At 38.0% G+C, this 18,410-nt stretch overlaps 1 protein-coding gene across 3 annotated transcripts; it reads left to right on the top strand.

Annotated features, from left to right (window-relative positions):
• Positions 1-322: 322 nt before the first annotated feature.
• On the top strand, positions 323-17,910 carry septin6 (septin 6). Of its 3 annotated transcripts, XM_057349371.1 has the most exons (11): positions 323-499; positions 2,061-2,175; positions 5,825-6,020; positions 7,296-7,482; positions 8,884-9,045; positions 9,684-9,780; positions 11,547-11,715; positions 11,973-12,105; positions 12,403-12,593; positions 14,520-14,565; positions 15,514-17,698. In XM_057349371.1, exons 1-10 carry the CDS (start codon positions 347-349, stop codon positions 14,521-14,523), a joined length of 1,407 nt encoding a protein of 468 aa, XP_057205354.1. In that variant the 5' UTR covers positions 323-346; the 3' UTR covers positions 14,524-14,565; positions 15,514-17,698. The 3 variants fall into 3 exon arrangements, with proteins under 3 accessions (XP_057205354.1, XP_057205353.1, XP_057205352.1); XM_057349370.1 differs by lacking the exons at positions 14,520-14,565; positions 15,514-17,698 and adding an exon at positions 17,705-17,910; XM_057349369.1 differs by lacking the exon at positions 14,520-14,565.
• Positions 17,911-18,410: the final 500 nt, after the last annotated feature.

Below are 18,410 nucleotides of genomic sequence, written 5' to 3'. Positions count from 1 at the left end.
TTGTATATATTTTTTCACGTTAACATTAGGACGTGTATTTATTGGCTTTAGAGTGTGATATAATCATACGCAAAATATGAAATATTTAAAACATTTTGTGCTAAAACATTCCTTTAGCATCTGTAGTTGCTAAACCTGTAGATAAATGCGTTACATTCGGTTGATCTGAAGACAAAATGGACTGAACCATTTAATCTAACGGGGGTCACGCTAGTAAATGTTTTTGCCATTAGGTAATTGAGTTATAAAATCGTCACCTAACACGAATATTCGACCTGGGTCAATATCGGCATAATTGATCACAATTTGAAAATGTGTGCTATTATAAAATTAATCGAAGGCTGTCATGATTTCGGCATCAGAAGTGAATGGTACAGTCAATGGTGTAGTTCCCTTCGCTGTTGCTTTGCTAGTCTGCGTGCGGTGCGGGCTACAATTTCCTGTGGAAGGTTTGATGCAGGAGAGAACCATGGCGGCCACTGAGATAGCTCGACAAGCGGTAAAACAATGTTTTATTCTATAGATGTGCTATCGTGTTACCGGACAAGAGTGTCCAAATCGTGTTAGGCATTTCAGCGGATGTGATGTAGATTTCAAAACGATGTGTAACGTTATTTTAAATTTATTCGTGAACGTGATGGCCCATTATCACAAAACAGATCATTTATACAGTATTTAAAGCATCTGGTGTTGCGTTTGTGCTCGTGATAAGAAACGATAAAGCTTAGAAATTATTTTCGATAACACATTTATCTCCATTCATTGTTTTGGGGTGAAATGGCTAATGATGAGGGGCCAACAATAACGGACGAAAATGTCGGTTTGAATTCCGTTATGAACGGGAACATGACTGATGACTTTTAACTTGTAAAACAAACGGCTGCTTAAAATCAAGAAATGCATAAACGCGCCTATTCCTAAATCATATCGTATTGTAAAAAATGCACCTAATTCTTGCTGATCTAATGCCGTTATATTTCATTGCATTACCATCCTTGATTCTGGGCGTTGTCTATCATTGAGTATTTTGTTCATGCATGTCAGAAACTGGTATGGAAAACAATATCAACTTTATGTTGTAGTCGTCTGTAGATTCATACGTATCTTATTAGGCTGTCTCATTACGCATCATAAGGCTGCATGGTCGAGACCTCAGCTCAAAAGCTATGAGATGGCATAACTGATAGATACAATCTAATCTTTACATAGTTTTGAAGTCAGTGTGGTCAGTCAATGAAGACCCCCACCACCTGGTCTTTTTACAGTTGTCTTGGTTTGGAATGTTGCACATGTGGGGCAGAATGAGTTTGTTCAGACTGAACAAGTTTGTTTTGTCAGTAAGATACTCAAGAGTCCTGGCTTCTGTTAGTTTGTATCTAAAGATTATTTACAAAACTCTATTCATTCGATAATGGTCAGGAACTGGTGCCTTTATTGGTTTATAAAATAAAATAAAAATATTTCATTAACTGAAATGCAATATATGGTAATATGTGAGGTAATGGACCATCATGTATTAAGTGCATTGGTAAAACCTTATTTTTTTCAGGATCATGATTTTAGGTCACATGTGCAGATTGTGCACACACCCACTCAGCCAGAGGATATGCTGTAAATGTGGGCAGACAGCCTTTCCTGGCTGAGTTTTTGCAGGCCAGTGCGAAAAATTGTAAAGGAAATGCTAAAGCATAATAAGGCCGGAATTCATCATAACGGCAATCATTTGTGTCATACTGTTTGCAACCACTGTGTTTCACAGCTAAATGTATTTAATGGCAGCATTTGACGTTGATCACATATAGTTTAGGTTTAGTTTGCTTGGATGTGGTTTTAACAGTCGAGATCAGACAGGAAAGAGGAAGTGCACAGCACCTTTGAGATTTGAAACAGCATTTCTGTGCATGTCAAAAACATTGACTACAGCCTATTTTCATACATTTACCGAGTTGTTTTGCATCATCAGATCTGTGGACACTTGCAACAACAAAAATACTCTAATTTGCTAAAAGCAATAAACAGTAAGATTGTTTTACATTTTATGTGGTTTCGTTTTTTATTAGGGAGAGGGTGCACGTGCCGTCCCACTCTCTGGTCATGTTGGCTTCGACAGCATGCCAGACCAGCTGGTCAACAAATCCGTCAACCATGGCTTCTGCTTCAATATCCTCTGTGTTGGTGAGTTTGTCATGCGGGAGCTCCCATTCTCCTTGGGGCAAAACTAACCATTTGTCACACCCCTTCAATGTAAATGCATACTGATTCTCTTCTGTGACCCACTTACTAAATACTGGTGCACTAATGGGGTTCAGTTGCAGGAACTTATGGTATGGTTTCATTCACACCCTGGTTTCCTGTGGCTCAGTGGTTAGAGCAAAGTCATGGGTTTGATCCCAGGGATTGCACATACTTAGAAACAAATGTATATAGTATAATGCAATGTAAGTCGCTTTGGATAAAAGCGTCTGCCAAACGCATAAATGTAAATGTTTCAAGTGTTATCCTACAAATATTTAGTGAAAGAAAGAGTAAATTAATCATCTTTTAAATTGTTTTTTTTGTCTTATTACTACTGGATTTTTATTAAAAATGATCAGTAATGGTACAAGGTTATTTGTTCATAAATATACATTATAAATCTAAAATTCTCTTTTATGTGGAGTGCCTTTGAAGAATTGCTCCCAAAAGCAAAGTATTCCAATCCCTGTTCCCCATTCTAACACAAAGTAATATAATATTGAACACACCACAATGTGATGCAACCTTTCTTATTAAAATGATATTGTTGACAATATAATCTGTGATACTCTTTCTATACGTATAGTCTAGGGACGTCAATAGAAAATAATGCATATCAGATTAGTATAAGTAAGAGGACATTTGCCAAAAACATAATTAAAGGAATATTCTTGTGCCTATGATAAGTCCTTTTTTCACCTTTATCTTTTGAACTCTTCTCTTTAAAAGGGACTCAAAGCGATTGTTGACCCAAAAAAGAAAATTCTGTCATCATTTACTCATCCTCAAATTGTTCCAAAGCATATACTGTATATACTGTAAATCTTTATTCTGTTGACCACAGAAGAAATTTTGAAGTTTGTGTGAAACTAAATAGTTCTGGGTCACCAATAACTACAATAGTAGTTTTTTTTCTCCTGCTATGGAAGTCTATAGTGCCCCAGATCTGTTTGGTTACAAACTTTCTTCCAAATGTGTATCTTTGTGTTCAGCAGAACAACGAAATTTTCACAGGTTTGGAACAGAGATGTAACTGTGTGGAATAGCAGAAGAAACAAGCTGAACGGAGTTTCAATCTCATATCACATCATTTAATGAAAAATGTATAAACTCTATAAAGAAATATGAAGTAAACTTGTGAGTATATCTAATTTTCCACAAATGTGCACGTTTTTGGATTAAAGTCCTAATTAGTGAAGCACCGTCATCACAAACTCACAGGAGCAGACGTGAATAGATAGGGGTGTCTCGCGTTATTTTGTTCCGAATGTCAATACTCCTGATTTACTCTCCTGACATTAATGAACAAAACCCATGTTTCATGTTGCATCTACATTATACTCTTGATAACTTTGTTTGATGCTGGACATGGTTTTTCAAGCCGTAACACCGGTATGGTTTAACAGTAATTAAAATATGATGCGGTAATACTAACCGTTGGACGTTATTATTACGGTAAACCTGATAGTTCATCCAAAGTGAAAATTCTGTCATCATTTACTCACCCTCAGGTTGTTTCAAACCTGTACACATTTCTTTGTTCCAATGAACACAGAGAAAGAGATTTGGAAGAATGTTAACAATTTTCAGTTCTGGGACATCATCCACTACCATAGTAGGATTTTTTATTTAATTTTTTTGTTCTGTTGAACACATAATGAGATATTTTGATGAATTTAGGAAAACAATGAGTTCTCACCTTTGACAACCATTTAATTCTTCCTACTAGGGTAGTCAATGATGTCCCAGAACTGAAAATGACTAACATTCTTCCAAATATCTTTATTTGTGTTTATCGGAACAAAGTAATTTATACAGGTATGAAATGACATTTTTTTCATTTTTGGATGAACTATCCCTTTAATATGTTTCGAACACCTTGTTTAGTAAATGCATTGTTCTTGCATACTGTGTGTTTTCTGAAGAGAGAAGACTCTTGATTAACTTCAATAAGCTTTGATTAACTGGACTATTTGGACAAAATGACCAGTGTGTGATGCCTGTGTTGTCTTGAATTTAGCCTCAGGAGCTTCTGCTCTCCAGCGGTATGATTTGATCTGGGAAGGAAATTGCTGCTTTATATTTAGGTGTCAGAAGAGGCTCGTTGCTCAGGCCTGCTGTGAAAGCAGAACAAGGGCTTGTGGGAATGGAATCTGCAGGCTGATTTGCCATGAAAAAAGGGCAAATGTGAGCCATCTATATAATTAACATTCTGGTGGTGTTGCATGATGTCCATTTCTACTGCTCTTGTGGCTGTCAGGAGAGCAAGAATAGGACCTTGAGGTCGAGTGAGAGAGGATTTGCTGAATGGCTTAGTTCTTTACACACTTATTCTGGAGTAGGGCTGTGCCGATAAACGATATCACATCGAATCGCGATAGAATGTAATTCAAAAACGATGATAAGCTATTGGCATTTTGACTCGATATAGATTAATCTTACAGTCTAACAGAACGCAGAAATAAATGCAACAACAGTCAGTCAGCGTGCAGCTTTTAGCATACGCGTCAAAGTACAAAGTCCATTTCATACTGCACTTGGCGAAGAAAACTCGACATGAGGAGGAAAACATGACTGGAAGCGGAAACAAAGGTGAAACTAACCTCGAGTTGTCATCACGCGGTTTATAAAGTGTCTTATTTTTTTTCGCAATCTCCGGTTAAACAAAACAAACTTGAGGCGCAATTGCAAGTGAGTTACTTCGAAACTCAAGCACAAACGTTTTTATATCCATCGTTAACATATCTGCTAACATGAGCTGGTGCTTATGAAACAAACCAGCGCTGCCCTGGACAGATCAGGGATGTAATGAAGTGAGTTTGTGTGCACATTAAAATATTGAACCTTGTATGTAAGATGCTTGCATGATTAAAGAAATGTACTACAGTTTATGTGAGATGTCTTTAAGGTTCACTGAGGTTCACTGAATGCATTGAATGAATCCCACACTACTCGAGCAAGACATTATTGCAGCGTTATGTATGTGCGCAGGTGCTGAGCCAATAGCGTTCGAATGTACACAGTAACGGAGCCCTTTCATTGGTTGAATGTACTGAATGAACACTCCCTTTACTTAACGAGTCAATTGAGTCTAAATGAGACTGAATGAACTGGTACATGTTGTTTATGGCCTAATATCCTCTGTGTTGCAGCAGTGCATTCATTTAATTTAATTTTAATTTTAACTGGTTAAAGGTTAACTTTTGTTAATAAACTGTATTTAAAATAGATTATTTTAAATACAGTTTTTTAATTAAATATATATCGAAATAAATATCGTTATTGATCAATATAGAAAAAAACTATCGAGTTTACTTTTTTGCCATATCGCCCAGCCCTGTTCTGGAGGGTACCATCTGCAGCATATTCATCAGTTTAAACACTTACATTAATCATGAGGTGTGTTTTAATGCTAGATTGCTTCCAATTTCAGCCTAATGTGCACAGACTAAAGGAAAACTATTTGTAGGTTAACAAAAGTGACACTTTTAAAACACTGCATGACCAACCTGACACCGCATTATTGGCTGGTCAGTGATGTGCATTTGAGCTTGGACTATCTGAGTTTATTGTTATGTGTTTATCACAGGGGAGACGGGTTTGGGAAAGTCCACCCTCATGGACACCCTGTTCAATACCAAGTTTGAGGGTGAGCCTACGCAGCACAACCAGCCCGGGGTGCAGCTCAAGTCCAACACTTACGAGCTGCAGGAGAGCAATGTTCGCCTTAAGCTGACTATGGTCAACACTGTAGGCTTTGGAGATCAGATCAACAAAGAGGACAGGTGAGATCTGCTAATGATCAAATGTGATCATGCAAACCTATTGTAATTGATACTCGGATACACAACGTACCCTGTGATTATAAGCTTCCTATGGTACATAATACACTTATAAGTGACCTTACCAAACTGTTCTTCTGTTAAACTACCATTAGGAAAATTTGATTCTGGTTTCCATTGTTGTTATTTTTGACATTTTTATTGCAATTACATCTTCAGCTTCAAAAAGCTGGTAAATGAAATTCATTTCAGGATTTATTTTTATTTGGCGTTTCTCCCTTTTACTCTAGTGACAGATTACACTTGAGCCTCCCTTTGGAAAATACCCTCTAATACCCCAGCCCCAATTGTTTTCTTTGCAACATAGGAGCAGTTGATGCTGATTTCATGAAAATCTGTTTGTTCCTGCTTTTAACACTTTGTTTTAAAGGCGTAGTTCACTTTCAAAACGAGATTTGTTATCATTTGCATGCCCTTTTGTCGTTTCAAACCAGTAGGACTTTCCTTCTTCAACAGAACACAAAAAATAGTTTGAAGAATATTGTTAAAAACCTGTGCTGTTCTGTTACCAACGTTTTTCGAAATATCATCTTTTGTGTTCTGCAGAAGAAAGAAAGTCCTACAGGTTTGAAATGGATTAGATCATTATTATTCAGACAAAAGGTTTTTTTGTTTTTTTTGTGGCAGTAAAGGTCTTTGCACATACAGTCTAAAATTTTCGTATGCGTTTTTTCGTATTTGCCTCTCGTTTGTACGGTCTCTCTGAATTGTTAAAAAAGGCCACTCAAAATGCTTGACGGATGCGAAAAACTCAGAAAATCGAACCCGGTCCGAATTTTTTTATGACGGACGAAAATATCGGAGACAGTGTGTAAATGTGATTGACACAACGTGAGGTCGTATTTATTTTTTAACGTGCGGAAATTTCGGACGCAAATTTCGGACTCAATGTGCAATGGGCTTTACTCTCAACTCTCAGTTTGCAATTTTGTACCGTACCTGTGTTCACAACTATCCTCAGACTTGGAACCTTAATCTTATAAAAATCTTAGCGCCACATTAAATGGTTGCCATTAGTTCCCAGTCTTTAAAGCCATTGTAATAGAATCCCAGTCCTAATGGTATTAAAAGCTAAACTAAAATCAATAAATTCAATTCTGGCATAAGCTTCAAGATGTGTAGTGACTATCTACTAGCTAATGTAGCATCCAAAGTACCTCTTTGTGCGTTACAAGCAGATTTTCTTATTCCAAATGCTTAAATCTTTATTTTCTTCAGTTACAAGTCTATCGTGGAGTTCATTGATGCTCAGTTTGAAGCGTACCTTCAGGAGGAGCTGAAGATTAAACGCACCCTACACAGTTATCATGATACACGGATCCACGCTTGTCTGTATTTCATCGCCCCCACCGGACATTCGCTAAAGTCCCTTGACCTAGTTACTATGAAAAAACTGGACAGTAAGGTCAGTGAAGTGTATGTTTGATCACACTTGTCTATTGAATCACTGTTGTATTGTTTATTTATATCTGTTATGGAATTTCGAGCTTATGAACTATTAGAAACCTATGAATTGGTAGAAATTTAGGATTGACCCTCTCGTTTCTCTGTACAGAGCAGTTCATGTTTTAATTGCATGCGGTTATTAAGCAGTCGACCGATGGCTGTGGTGCATTTAGTGTCAAAGGAGCTGTGTAGATGACGGTAGTGAAGGTCAAGTGTGTAATATTGTGTTCTCTTTTATCTCTCTTTGTGTCTCTGTACACAGAGTTCCTGAACCATAAGAAGCTACAGTAGCCTACAGTAGTCCTGCATATTCACACTGTGCCCAAACCTTTATTAGTGTTGTGTGTTTTACACTAACAGTTCGTCAGTAGTAAGTTACAGGAAAAGCTTAAAGCGAGTGGTCTGGCTCCTGAGAGTAGTACTAGTGGGTGGTGTGGGTGGCGGGAGTGTAAAAATATGAGCGGGATGGATGGGAGCACTCCATATGTATGTGTGTAAGAGAGAAAAGATGGGTGATGGTTACCACTCACGTTGCATAGTTACAATTTAAACCTCATTGAGAGTTGGGATTAAATATATTTATATTGATTGCCTGTATATTTTCAGTCCATCTTGAATAGATTTAAGCATGACATGTACATTCTAACACAACCAGAGAGAGGTGTTATGTAAGCTTGCAGAGGTTTTGTGGAGTTCACCCTAATTGCATCGGCCTTGCTTTATGAAAACTTTTGCATAAAAAATAAAGTTTATGTAATCTGTTTGCCATTTATTTCAGTCAAAAAACAGGAGGGGTGAATCTCAGTGTCTTAGGATATATATAAATATCTTCAGTCAGGCAGATGTTTCTGAGGTTGCTTTGAAATTCTTGCATGGAGATTTAGCTATTTACTGCCTGACAGAGAAGATCGGGCTTTGTGAAGGGAAAATGTGTACTCATCAGAGCCTTTTGAGACCTTTGTATATCATTAAAAGCAGAAGTCTGGTCATTGTCGTCCTTGTGGTTTGTGGTTTTACATCATAGTGTATGTGGATGACATGCTGTGATAAAATATTGTCTATTTCTAAATGCCTAAAGGTGTTTTTCATGCTTTGAATATGTGAAATGATTGTATTTCGGACATATGATGTCAGGCTAAAGGGCATCTGTTTTTATTAAATAATACAAGGCAAATACAAAATAATGCACTGCACAATATAGCCAAAAGGTTCAATTAGCCACATTTACATTCTCTTTTGGTCAAATGACTTTTTAATGGTTCAGGTCAGAGTTCACTGTGCTACATTGTGCCCTATTGGGTGAGCGAAGAAGATTGAAGTCATGTGTTTGCAAATGAAGTCTCGCTTCTCTTACCTACAGGTGAACATCATTCCCATCATTGCCAAATCAGATGCCATCTCAAAGAGTGAACTTGCCAAATTCAAAATCAAAATCACGAGTGAGCTGGTGAGCAATGGCGTCCAGATCTACCAGTTCCCCACTGATGACGAGACTGTGGCCGAGATCAACTCGACCATGAACGTAAGGAACTTCTTTCAAATGCATGATGCTTCCAGTAAAATTCACTTCCAGATAGAATCAATCACAAATAATCTGCTTTGGATGAGGCAACACATAAGCAGTTTTCATTTCACATCCTGAGCAGTTTTAAGTGATGGTGTCCATCTGCTGGCCAGCTTTCCTGCTTGTGTTTGCTCACAGGAAATGACACAACAATAAGAGACATACATCATTATACTCTCACAAGAGAGAGAGAGAGAGAGAGAGAGAGAGAGCTGTTGTTGTAGAAAAAACAAAAAACAGAACTGCTGTTTGTTTGGCTACATAACATTGAATAAATCAAGAAATGAACTATTTCACCAAGCAGGGCATTTTTCATTGCTGGTTAACATTTGGGTCTCAGGACACATTCCATTCACCTCTTTGCTCTGTTATGCCCTCATACATTATGTTTTGAAGGCCCTTCCTTGCTTAGATATTACTCATGTCAAATAAAGCATTATACTAAAAGTTTATTCTTGTAAATGCATAAATGTGAGCTTACATGCACATGGATTTCAATGATGTGTCATCATTTGTGTTACCGTAAGAATTATAAATAGAAGAGTTTTTTTCTACTAATTTATTTGCATGTGGGGTTTTTTATGTCTGCTCTGCAGGGTCATTTGCCATTTGCAGTGGTGGGAAGCACTGAGGAAGTGAAGATTGGGAACAAGATGGTGCGAGCACGCCAGTACCCCTGGGGAACCGTGCAGGGTAAGTGCTGGTCACGTCTTCTAGAGGAAGTGACACGGAGCTCTTCCCTCTGTTTGGCCGTGGCCTCTCTGTTCAGGACATTCAAACCCATTCCGTCCCCTCCCGTCACACAACGCTGTGTGCAGACACTCCCTACCAATACAGATAGAGAAGAATCAGTCATTTCTGATAATAAACCTCGGTCAACAGGTCTGGAACTACTTCATAGGTGTGCCTTTGACTAAAAATAATGCACAATCAGAATGAAGCATTCAACAGCCCCGTGGCATAACCGTAGTTCACCCCGCCAAAAAAAAAATCTGTCATCATTTACTCAACCTTGTCATTTCAAACCTGTATCACTTTCTTTCTTCCCCAGAGCACAAAAGAATATATTTTGAAGAAAGTTGGTAACCGAACAGTGCCGGCAACCATTCACTTCTATAGAGGGAATGCATTGACGTCACTTTCCCACGTGAACACGCTGGGACACGCCCCCTTGAGTGCCAGGACACGCTCCCTTGAGTGGTAAAACACGTAGCAAAATGGCTGCTTTCAATAGGAGCAACAAAAAAAACGGGACTAAAACACGCAATTATTTGCTGAAATTAAAAGCAGTTGGACTCGATGGTGATCCTTACGACTTACAAAGGAACCAGGTGTCCTTGGACACTGATATGCTGCGCGGAATTGCGTTTCCCGAAGCAGCCATTTTGCTCAGAGTTTTGCCACTCAAGGGAGTGTGTTTTGGCGTGCTCCTGTGGGAAAGTGACGTCACGTGCATACTCTCTATTGTATGGACACAAAACCAATGCAAGTGAATGGGTGCCAATTACAAACATTCTTTAAAAAAATCTTCTTTTGTGTTGGAAATGACAAGAGGGTGAGTAAATAATGACAGAATTTTCATTTTTGGGTGAACTATCATTTTAATGTATATTTAATAACTGTATAGTATTTCAATGACTTTACTGTATTTTCTATTTTAACATAATTTTATACACTATACATTGTCTATTTGATCTTTATTCGTTTGCCTTTATCTGAAAGCATTGGATACATGTTGCTGGAATATTCATTAGTCATGTTTTCTGTGCTTTGTAGGTTTAGTTTACTTCATTCACAGTTTGTCCTGTCTGTTCACATGAATGTGTGTTTTGTGCACACAGAGGATTGATCTGAGGCGTTACAGCAGCTGTGCTGTGCCTATCCTCCGGCTGTCTGTGACATCACTCTGAATCTCTCTCTCTCTGCCGGTGAATGAAGCCGCAGGGCAGCTCACGTGGGGTTGCTTAATATAGTCTGCTGTAAGGCTGACCTGACTGAGAAAATATATGAATATCTGCGATATACGTGTTTTCATGCACCACCACCGCCGTGTGTAACGTGTTTACTCGTGTTGTGTGCACATGCTGTTTTACATCTCGAATAGCTTAATGTCTGTAAATGATTGAAAATCAGTGTACTAAGAAATAATATTTTTTACACAAACAGTGTAGATCAAGCAGCATTTTTAGATAGCGTGAGAACAGAAAGGGGTTTATATTATAAACATCAACTTGGTCACATGCACCGTAATGGAGAAAACAACTGTTATTCTGAAGGTTTAGAAAGCAAATAATAACATGCTAGCAAATAAGTATCAAAAGATGTAACGCAAATAGTGACTTGGAACAATCTTTTATGAGATGTCTTTTCTCTTTCTATTTTTAGAAGAGCTAATAAAATCTCGTCCCGATAAGCCTGTGGTCATTTTCCATTGAATATGGTGTGTTCTGTATTTCCAGTGGAAAACGAGAATCACTGTGACTTTGTCAAGCTGAGAGAGATGTTGATCAGGGTGAACATGGAGGACCTACGAGAGCAAACTCACACACGCCACTATGAGCTCTACCGCCGCTGCAAGCTGGAGGAGATGGGCTTCAAAGACACTGACCCCGACAGCAAACCCTTCAGGTGAAGAGGGTCACCTTCACACAAACATCTGTCACAAATACAGAAGAAATGAAGAAAACGATTAGCATTGCAATAAGACACGCGCTCTAACAATATAATGGTTTTAATTTGTATATTTTTAATCTGCAATGCAGTTTACTCCAGTTGTTCTTGATTGTCTTACCCGTTTCTTGTTCTTCGAAATTATATTTTTAAACAAATGTTTTTCATAAAGGGTTAAATGTCTCTAAATGATTTTTGATGTTTGGTGGGTTCAGCCTGCAGGAAACATATGAAGCCAAGAGGAACGAGTTCATGGGCGAGCTGCAGAAGAAAGAGGAGGAGATGAGGCAGATGTTTGTCCAGAGAGTCAAAGAGAAAGAGGCCGAGCTGAAAGAGGCAGAAAAGGAGGTTTGTTTGTGGTTGTAGTCTAATATTTTGTTTACAAAAACAAACATAATCAAAAAAGTATTACACACAGCTCGCACGTCATAATTCGTAGGTTTGCAATTACAATGATTTACAGCTCTAAAACAGAAATACAGACAAACAGTCATTTAAACAGATTCAGACAAAGCTTACTACTGGGTTAGACTGTTTTACGATTGATACCAAGTTTTGTTTTCGTTGTGATGTGTGGTTTTTGTGATGTCATTTAAGTGGAACTAAATTTAGCTTGTTGCGCTGACTCTGGTGTTTACGTCACAGCTGCACGAAAAGTTTGACCGTCTCAAGAAGCTCCACCAGGATGAGAAGAAGAAACTAGAGGATAAGAAAAAATCTCTGGATGATGAGTTGAACGGCTTCAAGCAGAAGAAGACGGCTGCAGAGCTCCTGCAGTCTCAGGCCCAGCAGGCAGGAGCCTCCACCACACTCAAGAGAGACAAAGAGAGGAAAAAGTAAGTATTGACCTCTACATGATCCCCAAACAACACAAACTTCCCTCTCTGACATACACAAAGCTCATGTGTATGCATTTAACCAATGTTTACATTTGATTTCAAGGGGTGCTGAATTTAGGGAACAAATGCTGCTAAACAGGCGTTGTCTAAGTGTTATGCAAACATTCATGATTTATCAGTTCAAGCATATTGCTATTCATGTTTTTGTGTTTTGGTAGTAATAATTATTTATGCAGTTTTTACATTTTTAGTATGGATAATAGTGTATTTCTGTTATGGGATGAAAAACCTTAAAGGGATAGTTCACCCAAAAAAGGAAAATTCTGTTAGTGGTAGTCAATGATGTTACAGAATTGAAAATTGCTAACGTTCTTCCAAATATATTTCTTTGTGTTCAACAGAACAAAGTTATTTATACAGGTATGGAATAACATGAGGGTGAGCAAATGATGACAGAATTTTCATTTTTGTGTGAACTATCCCTTTAACACCAGAAGTGTGTGGTGCCTTTATGTGAGGAGAAAAAAGTAACAGATCAGGAGGACTGTGGAATAAGTGTAGGTCTTTTAGGTATAAATAATGTTGTTGAAATAAAGCCAATCTTGTAAAAAAGAAAAATCAGCTCTTTATTAGTAAGTAACAGTACAATACTTTATTCATTAAAGATCATGTACATTAAAACAGAAAAGAGCTCTTTTTCTGACATACAGAACGAATTCAACAAAATTAGTTAGATTAGATTAGATAACTATTAGATTAGTTATGGTATGTTACCCAGTGCATGGCCTAATTCTCAGCTCTGATTTACTGTATATGGAAGAGATGATTTTGCTTTTAGTGCAGAATCACAGCTTTCATTGTGCTGGTAATCACTCACGGTTGTGTATTCAAGATGATTCGCTCGTTCACCTGGCTATTGAATGGGACGAAGATACTTGCACAAACACGGTTTACAGTTTTATTGTTTTTATATCAATCTATCCTGATTTTAATGATCTGCCTGTCCCCCGAGTGCCGTGTATGTCTTCACTGGCAGCAGTCCACTCCTTTAAACACCTTTTGTTTTCTTTTAAAGAAGTAAAAGAAACTGAGGAAACACTGTTCGGTTTTGATTTCATACTATTTAGATTATGTTTTATGTTTGTATTATGCTAAGTGCAAAAGAAGACACCTTGGACTAAATCCACAGTGGTGATGTCATAGCAAGTGACCTTAGCAACACTACAGTTTCTCTGTCAGCAATTCTCAGTCACATGCTGCATCCCAATCCGCATACTATCTGTCCTAAATAGTATTCGAAAGTAGAACTGGTATGTCCCAAATCGTAGTATGTTGAAAATAGTATTCCAAAGATTCCTGGATGGTCTTCTACTTCTGGTAGAAATTCTAAGTGCAGAACGATGGACACTAACGGTTACCCACAACACACGGCGAGAGGGCGGAGCTTAGTTCTGAAAACGAAACTACTATTTTTTATATATCTAATGAATTTACACATCAGAATACTGAAGTAATGGCGATTGCTACTGGTTAATGGGGACTATAAGGATTGAACCTGTTTCCTTTGCAGTAACAGCCCAGATTCTAGCTGCTGCCACCTTTCCACAATCCTGTGGGTGGTATCTATTCCTGCGTATACTTTAAAAAGAGAGTCAGAGAAATCATACAGTATTCCTCAGTGTTCATACAGGGCAGGGCATGTACAATGTTCATTCTTTGATGTTGCATGTGCAGTGACCCCAAATGTATTTTAAGCCCCATTTAAACATGTAGAAATGTTACCAAATGTAACGCAATGACATGAATACATATTTAAGTGTGGCTCAAGGGTGCAGATACTTGTTTGGGGTTACTTAAGTGTTTGTACATGTAAGGTGTCTTGTGTGCATGTGTTATGTACATCTCATCCATGCTGTTTTCCAGTTAACCCTCCACCTGCTCCCAGTCCCGCATGAGACACCTTATGCTGGTAAGGCTTTCAAAGTATCTCTTAAAGGGATAGTTCACCCAAAAATAAAAATTCTATCGGCAGTTATTCACCCTCATGTTGTTAAAACGTATATTCGACTCTTTCTTCTGTGGAACACAAATGAAGATTTTTGAAAAACGTGTCTGTGGTTCTGTGTCCATACAATGGAAGTCAATAGGGGCCAGTGTTGTTTGGTTACCAACATTCTTTAAAATATCATCTTTTGTGTTCTGCAGAAGAAATAGTCATAAAGGTTTGAAATGACAAGATGGCGAGTAAATGATGACAGAATATTTATTTTTGGGTGAACTATTCCTTATAAGGACAACCCTCATTTGCATGAGGGAACTAAATTGCAATGCATTTAATGATGACAGTCACTCAGTCGTTGCGATATTAAAACACCGTCATTGCAATTACAGTTATTTCTAATTATAAGTCGTCTTTTATCCTGTGTAAAGAATGTCTGTGTGCTAACAGCAGGAGATATTATGTCACCAGTGCTGGGTGAGAGTTTATTGCTCTCCCTGTGTGATGTGCAGCCATCTGAATCCATAACAATCTGCTGTTGTTAGAACTGCACTGCTTCTCCGCAATTTCACACAAAAGAGCCTTTCATGACTCGCTTTTTATAGCCGCTCACACTAGTCCAGGACTTGGCCTTAAAACAATTCTGTTGCTTAGTGCACAATCCCTTGCCACAGACCTTTTTATATGACTAAATACAACAGTCTTTATGTTTTTGATATCCAGTTTCTTAATAAAGCTGAGGATGATGTAATGACTGTTGCTCAAAGCCTTACCACATATGCCCTCTGCAGTCTTTTTTTATAGCTTAATTTTGACACATGCATGACTGACAGTAGATCATCGTCTTTGTTAATGTGTGAATATAAGAGTGAGTGTAACCTGTAGGGAACAATAATCTTCCTTCTCTCTCATTTCCAGTTCAGGATTCCTGTAGAAAGTGCTCCCCCTGCCCGCTGTGAATGCAGTGCTCAGTGCTCCTGAGCCATGCTGTTTCCCTCTCCCTTCTCCCCCCTGCCTCCCCCATCTCCCCCCTCCCGATTTCACGCATAACACAGCTGAGGAGGGATATTAACTGTGAATGGAGTCCTTCGTTTAGATCGTTTGATACGTTAACTTTTGTTTTTACATCTCTGTTTTGCTGTTTTGTGATGTCAATGCTGTTGCTTTGTTCTGCATGACTAGAGTATGAGTTGCCTTGAACATGAGTGACTACTGTCGTGGGTTGGCAGTAGTAAGAAAACAGGCTAAAATGAGACAGCCGACTTGTATTAATAGTACCAGAATTGTTAGAAAAACAAGGGCTTGTTAAATAAGACAGCATTCAAGTGATAGTTCACCCAAAAATTGACTCACACTCTTGTCATTTCAAACATGTATGACTTTCTTTCTTCCGCAGAACACAGAAAGTTGGTAACCAAACAGCGGCAGCACCCATTCACTTCTACTGTATGGACACAAAACCAATGCAGTGAGTGCCTTCGCTGTTTCGGTTAAAAACATTCTTTAAAATATCTTCTTTTGCGTTCTGCAGAAGAAAGAAAGCCATACAGGTTTGAAATGACACAGGCGAGTAAATGATGACAGATTTTTTCATTTTTGGGTGAACTACGACTTTCAGATTGGTCATACAGTGAATTAGTTTTAAGGCATCAAACGGTTATTTTTACTGTTCATTGGAACCTGAGAGTGAAGCTTTAGGAAAGGTAGAAGTAATGAACTGGTGTTTTGGTATTTTGTTGTTTTGTCTCATTTTTGCTCAATGCATGTCACACAGATACTGTCCAGTCAACTGCAGTCATACCTCAATGATTTTTATAAATCTGTCATTGCAATGCTTGGACAAGCTTCTTTTTGGCACATTTGATACAAATGTAAGCACCTTTTTATAGCACGTCATTAAATGGCTTTTGTTTTTCACAAATTTAAGAAATCCCAGCTTTTATTCAATTTCAAAGGGACCAATATTTGTACTAGTAATAAAATGCATTCTTTATACAAACCCTTAAAACTGTGAAAGAGTCGTTGTCTATGACAATTCTGCATTACATACTTACATCACTTAAACAATAAATAATACAAAATGTTTATTTGTGTACAAGTTAAAGCAGCATCATTTTGGGTGAAATGGACTGCGTTTCATTTGGAGAGTGCTTTAAAAATCTCATTTCCAAATGAATTCAGTAATTGGTGACTGTAATTTTATTGTAAATTCTCATTGCAACACCAATAATGTTTATCCTACATCTTGATGTATTTTCATTGTTTAGAGGTGTCTGTAGCCAAGTTAAGAGAATCTGGACAGCTTCCCCAAACCAAATGTAGCCGTACATCATCATAAAGAAGATCTTTACATGAATAAAATATGAAATTAGGTTTAGCCAGCTTTAGCAACTAACTTTATCAACCAACTATCTGTGTCAAAGCAGATGCCAGATTTTCAAGTGTTTATTTCATGCTGGTTGACGTTATGGGTTTTATCATTTGATTAACTCTCTTGCTTCCCTCCAGTGTCTCTGCTCACTGCCGTGTCTGTATTTACTTTCCTTTGCAGTAATCCCTGGCTCTGCACTGAGTAATATGGCTTTGATAAGGGACCGGGTCAAGACTTTGGTTAACTCTTACCCCAAGATTAAAAGGGGAGACCGTGGGAACACAGCCCTGTGCATTTCTCAGATCACTTCTTGTGTTTCTATTGTGGGCTCTTTCTGCAACTTTGACTAACATTGTATTTATTGTGTGATTTGCTTAGAGCTGCGCTTATAAGTGGTGTATGTTTTCTGATGTGTTGTGTGACTAACACGCTGCAAGATGTTTGCCTTTTCAGGGATGTGGGGAAGGAACATATATATACTATAACCAAAAAATTAAGCAAATTGGAAATGACTTCTGTTTTAGAAGATTCACAGTGCATATAAAGCAGTGCAGAGGAACGGTGTGTTCTCCTATCCACCCACATTCCAAATGCTTAATGCTTATGGCTGGCAAAAGAAAAATCAAGAGTGTCCATTTCTTATTGACTGATATATAGTTGATTTCCCACTGGCGCTGATGTGTTCAATGACTTCCTGGTACTTTCTAATCAGCGTTTGTGTTTCCTTTCTTTCTCTAGCTTCTTTTAACTTTGTCTTGGCCACCTGTCTGAAGAGGGGATTGCAACAAGAGCTAAACGTCCACTCTTCTTCCTGTCTTTCTCAATCCGTCAGCCTTTTTTAAAACATTTGTTTCATCTACATTTTTTCGTTTTTAAACTTTCATGCTGTGTGCCCTGTTGAACATGGCCTTATGTGAGATTAACATGGTATTTTTCACGAGAAACTGTTTCCTGGAAAGGGCATGCTAAGCAGTCCCTCATTAGTGTTTTGACAAATGGAATTCGCTGGCGACACCAGAACATAAAGATCTGGTAGACAGGTTAGAACAAATATAGTTTTGTTTAGTTGTAGATGGACAAAACTTCATCTTTTACGTCCATGATATTGCCTTGCAGTTTCAGTTTGTTTGAAACATTTAGGTTCTTTTATAAATACATGTGTACTTGGGAATGAACTTGCATGTCCTCATGAACTAACACACTGTTATCTGAGAGGATCAAACGGAAACTAACTCATTTCTTCTGCAAGCATTAGACTATTTGTTAAACATTTTATTTAGGATGTGAAACTAAGTTGGGTAGAGTAAGATTATCTGTATTAAGACATTTTGGCCAGCTGGCTGTGAAACATTGAGAAAATCCAAAGAAAATGGGCCCGCATGTTCCTGGTTGTTAATGCAGCAAAATATGTGAAGTGAGAGATAAACTGTTTGGCTGTAATTTT

This window comes from Triplophysa rosa, linkage group LG13 (genome assembly GCF_024868665.1).
Source record: "Triplophysa rosa linkage group LG13, Trosa_1v2, whole genome shotgun sequence".
NCBI classification, from domain to species: Eukaryota; Metazoa; Chordata; class Actinopteri; order Cypriniformes; family Nemacheilidae; genus Triplophysa; species Triplophysa rosa.
This window is presented reverse-complemented; position numbering and strand designations above follow the sequence as displayed.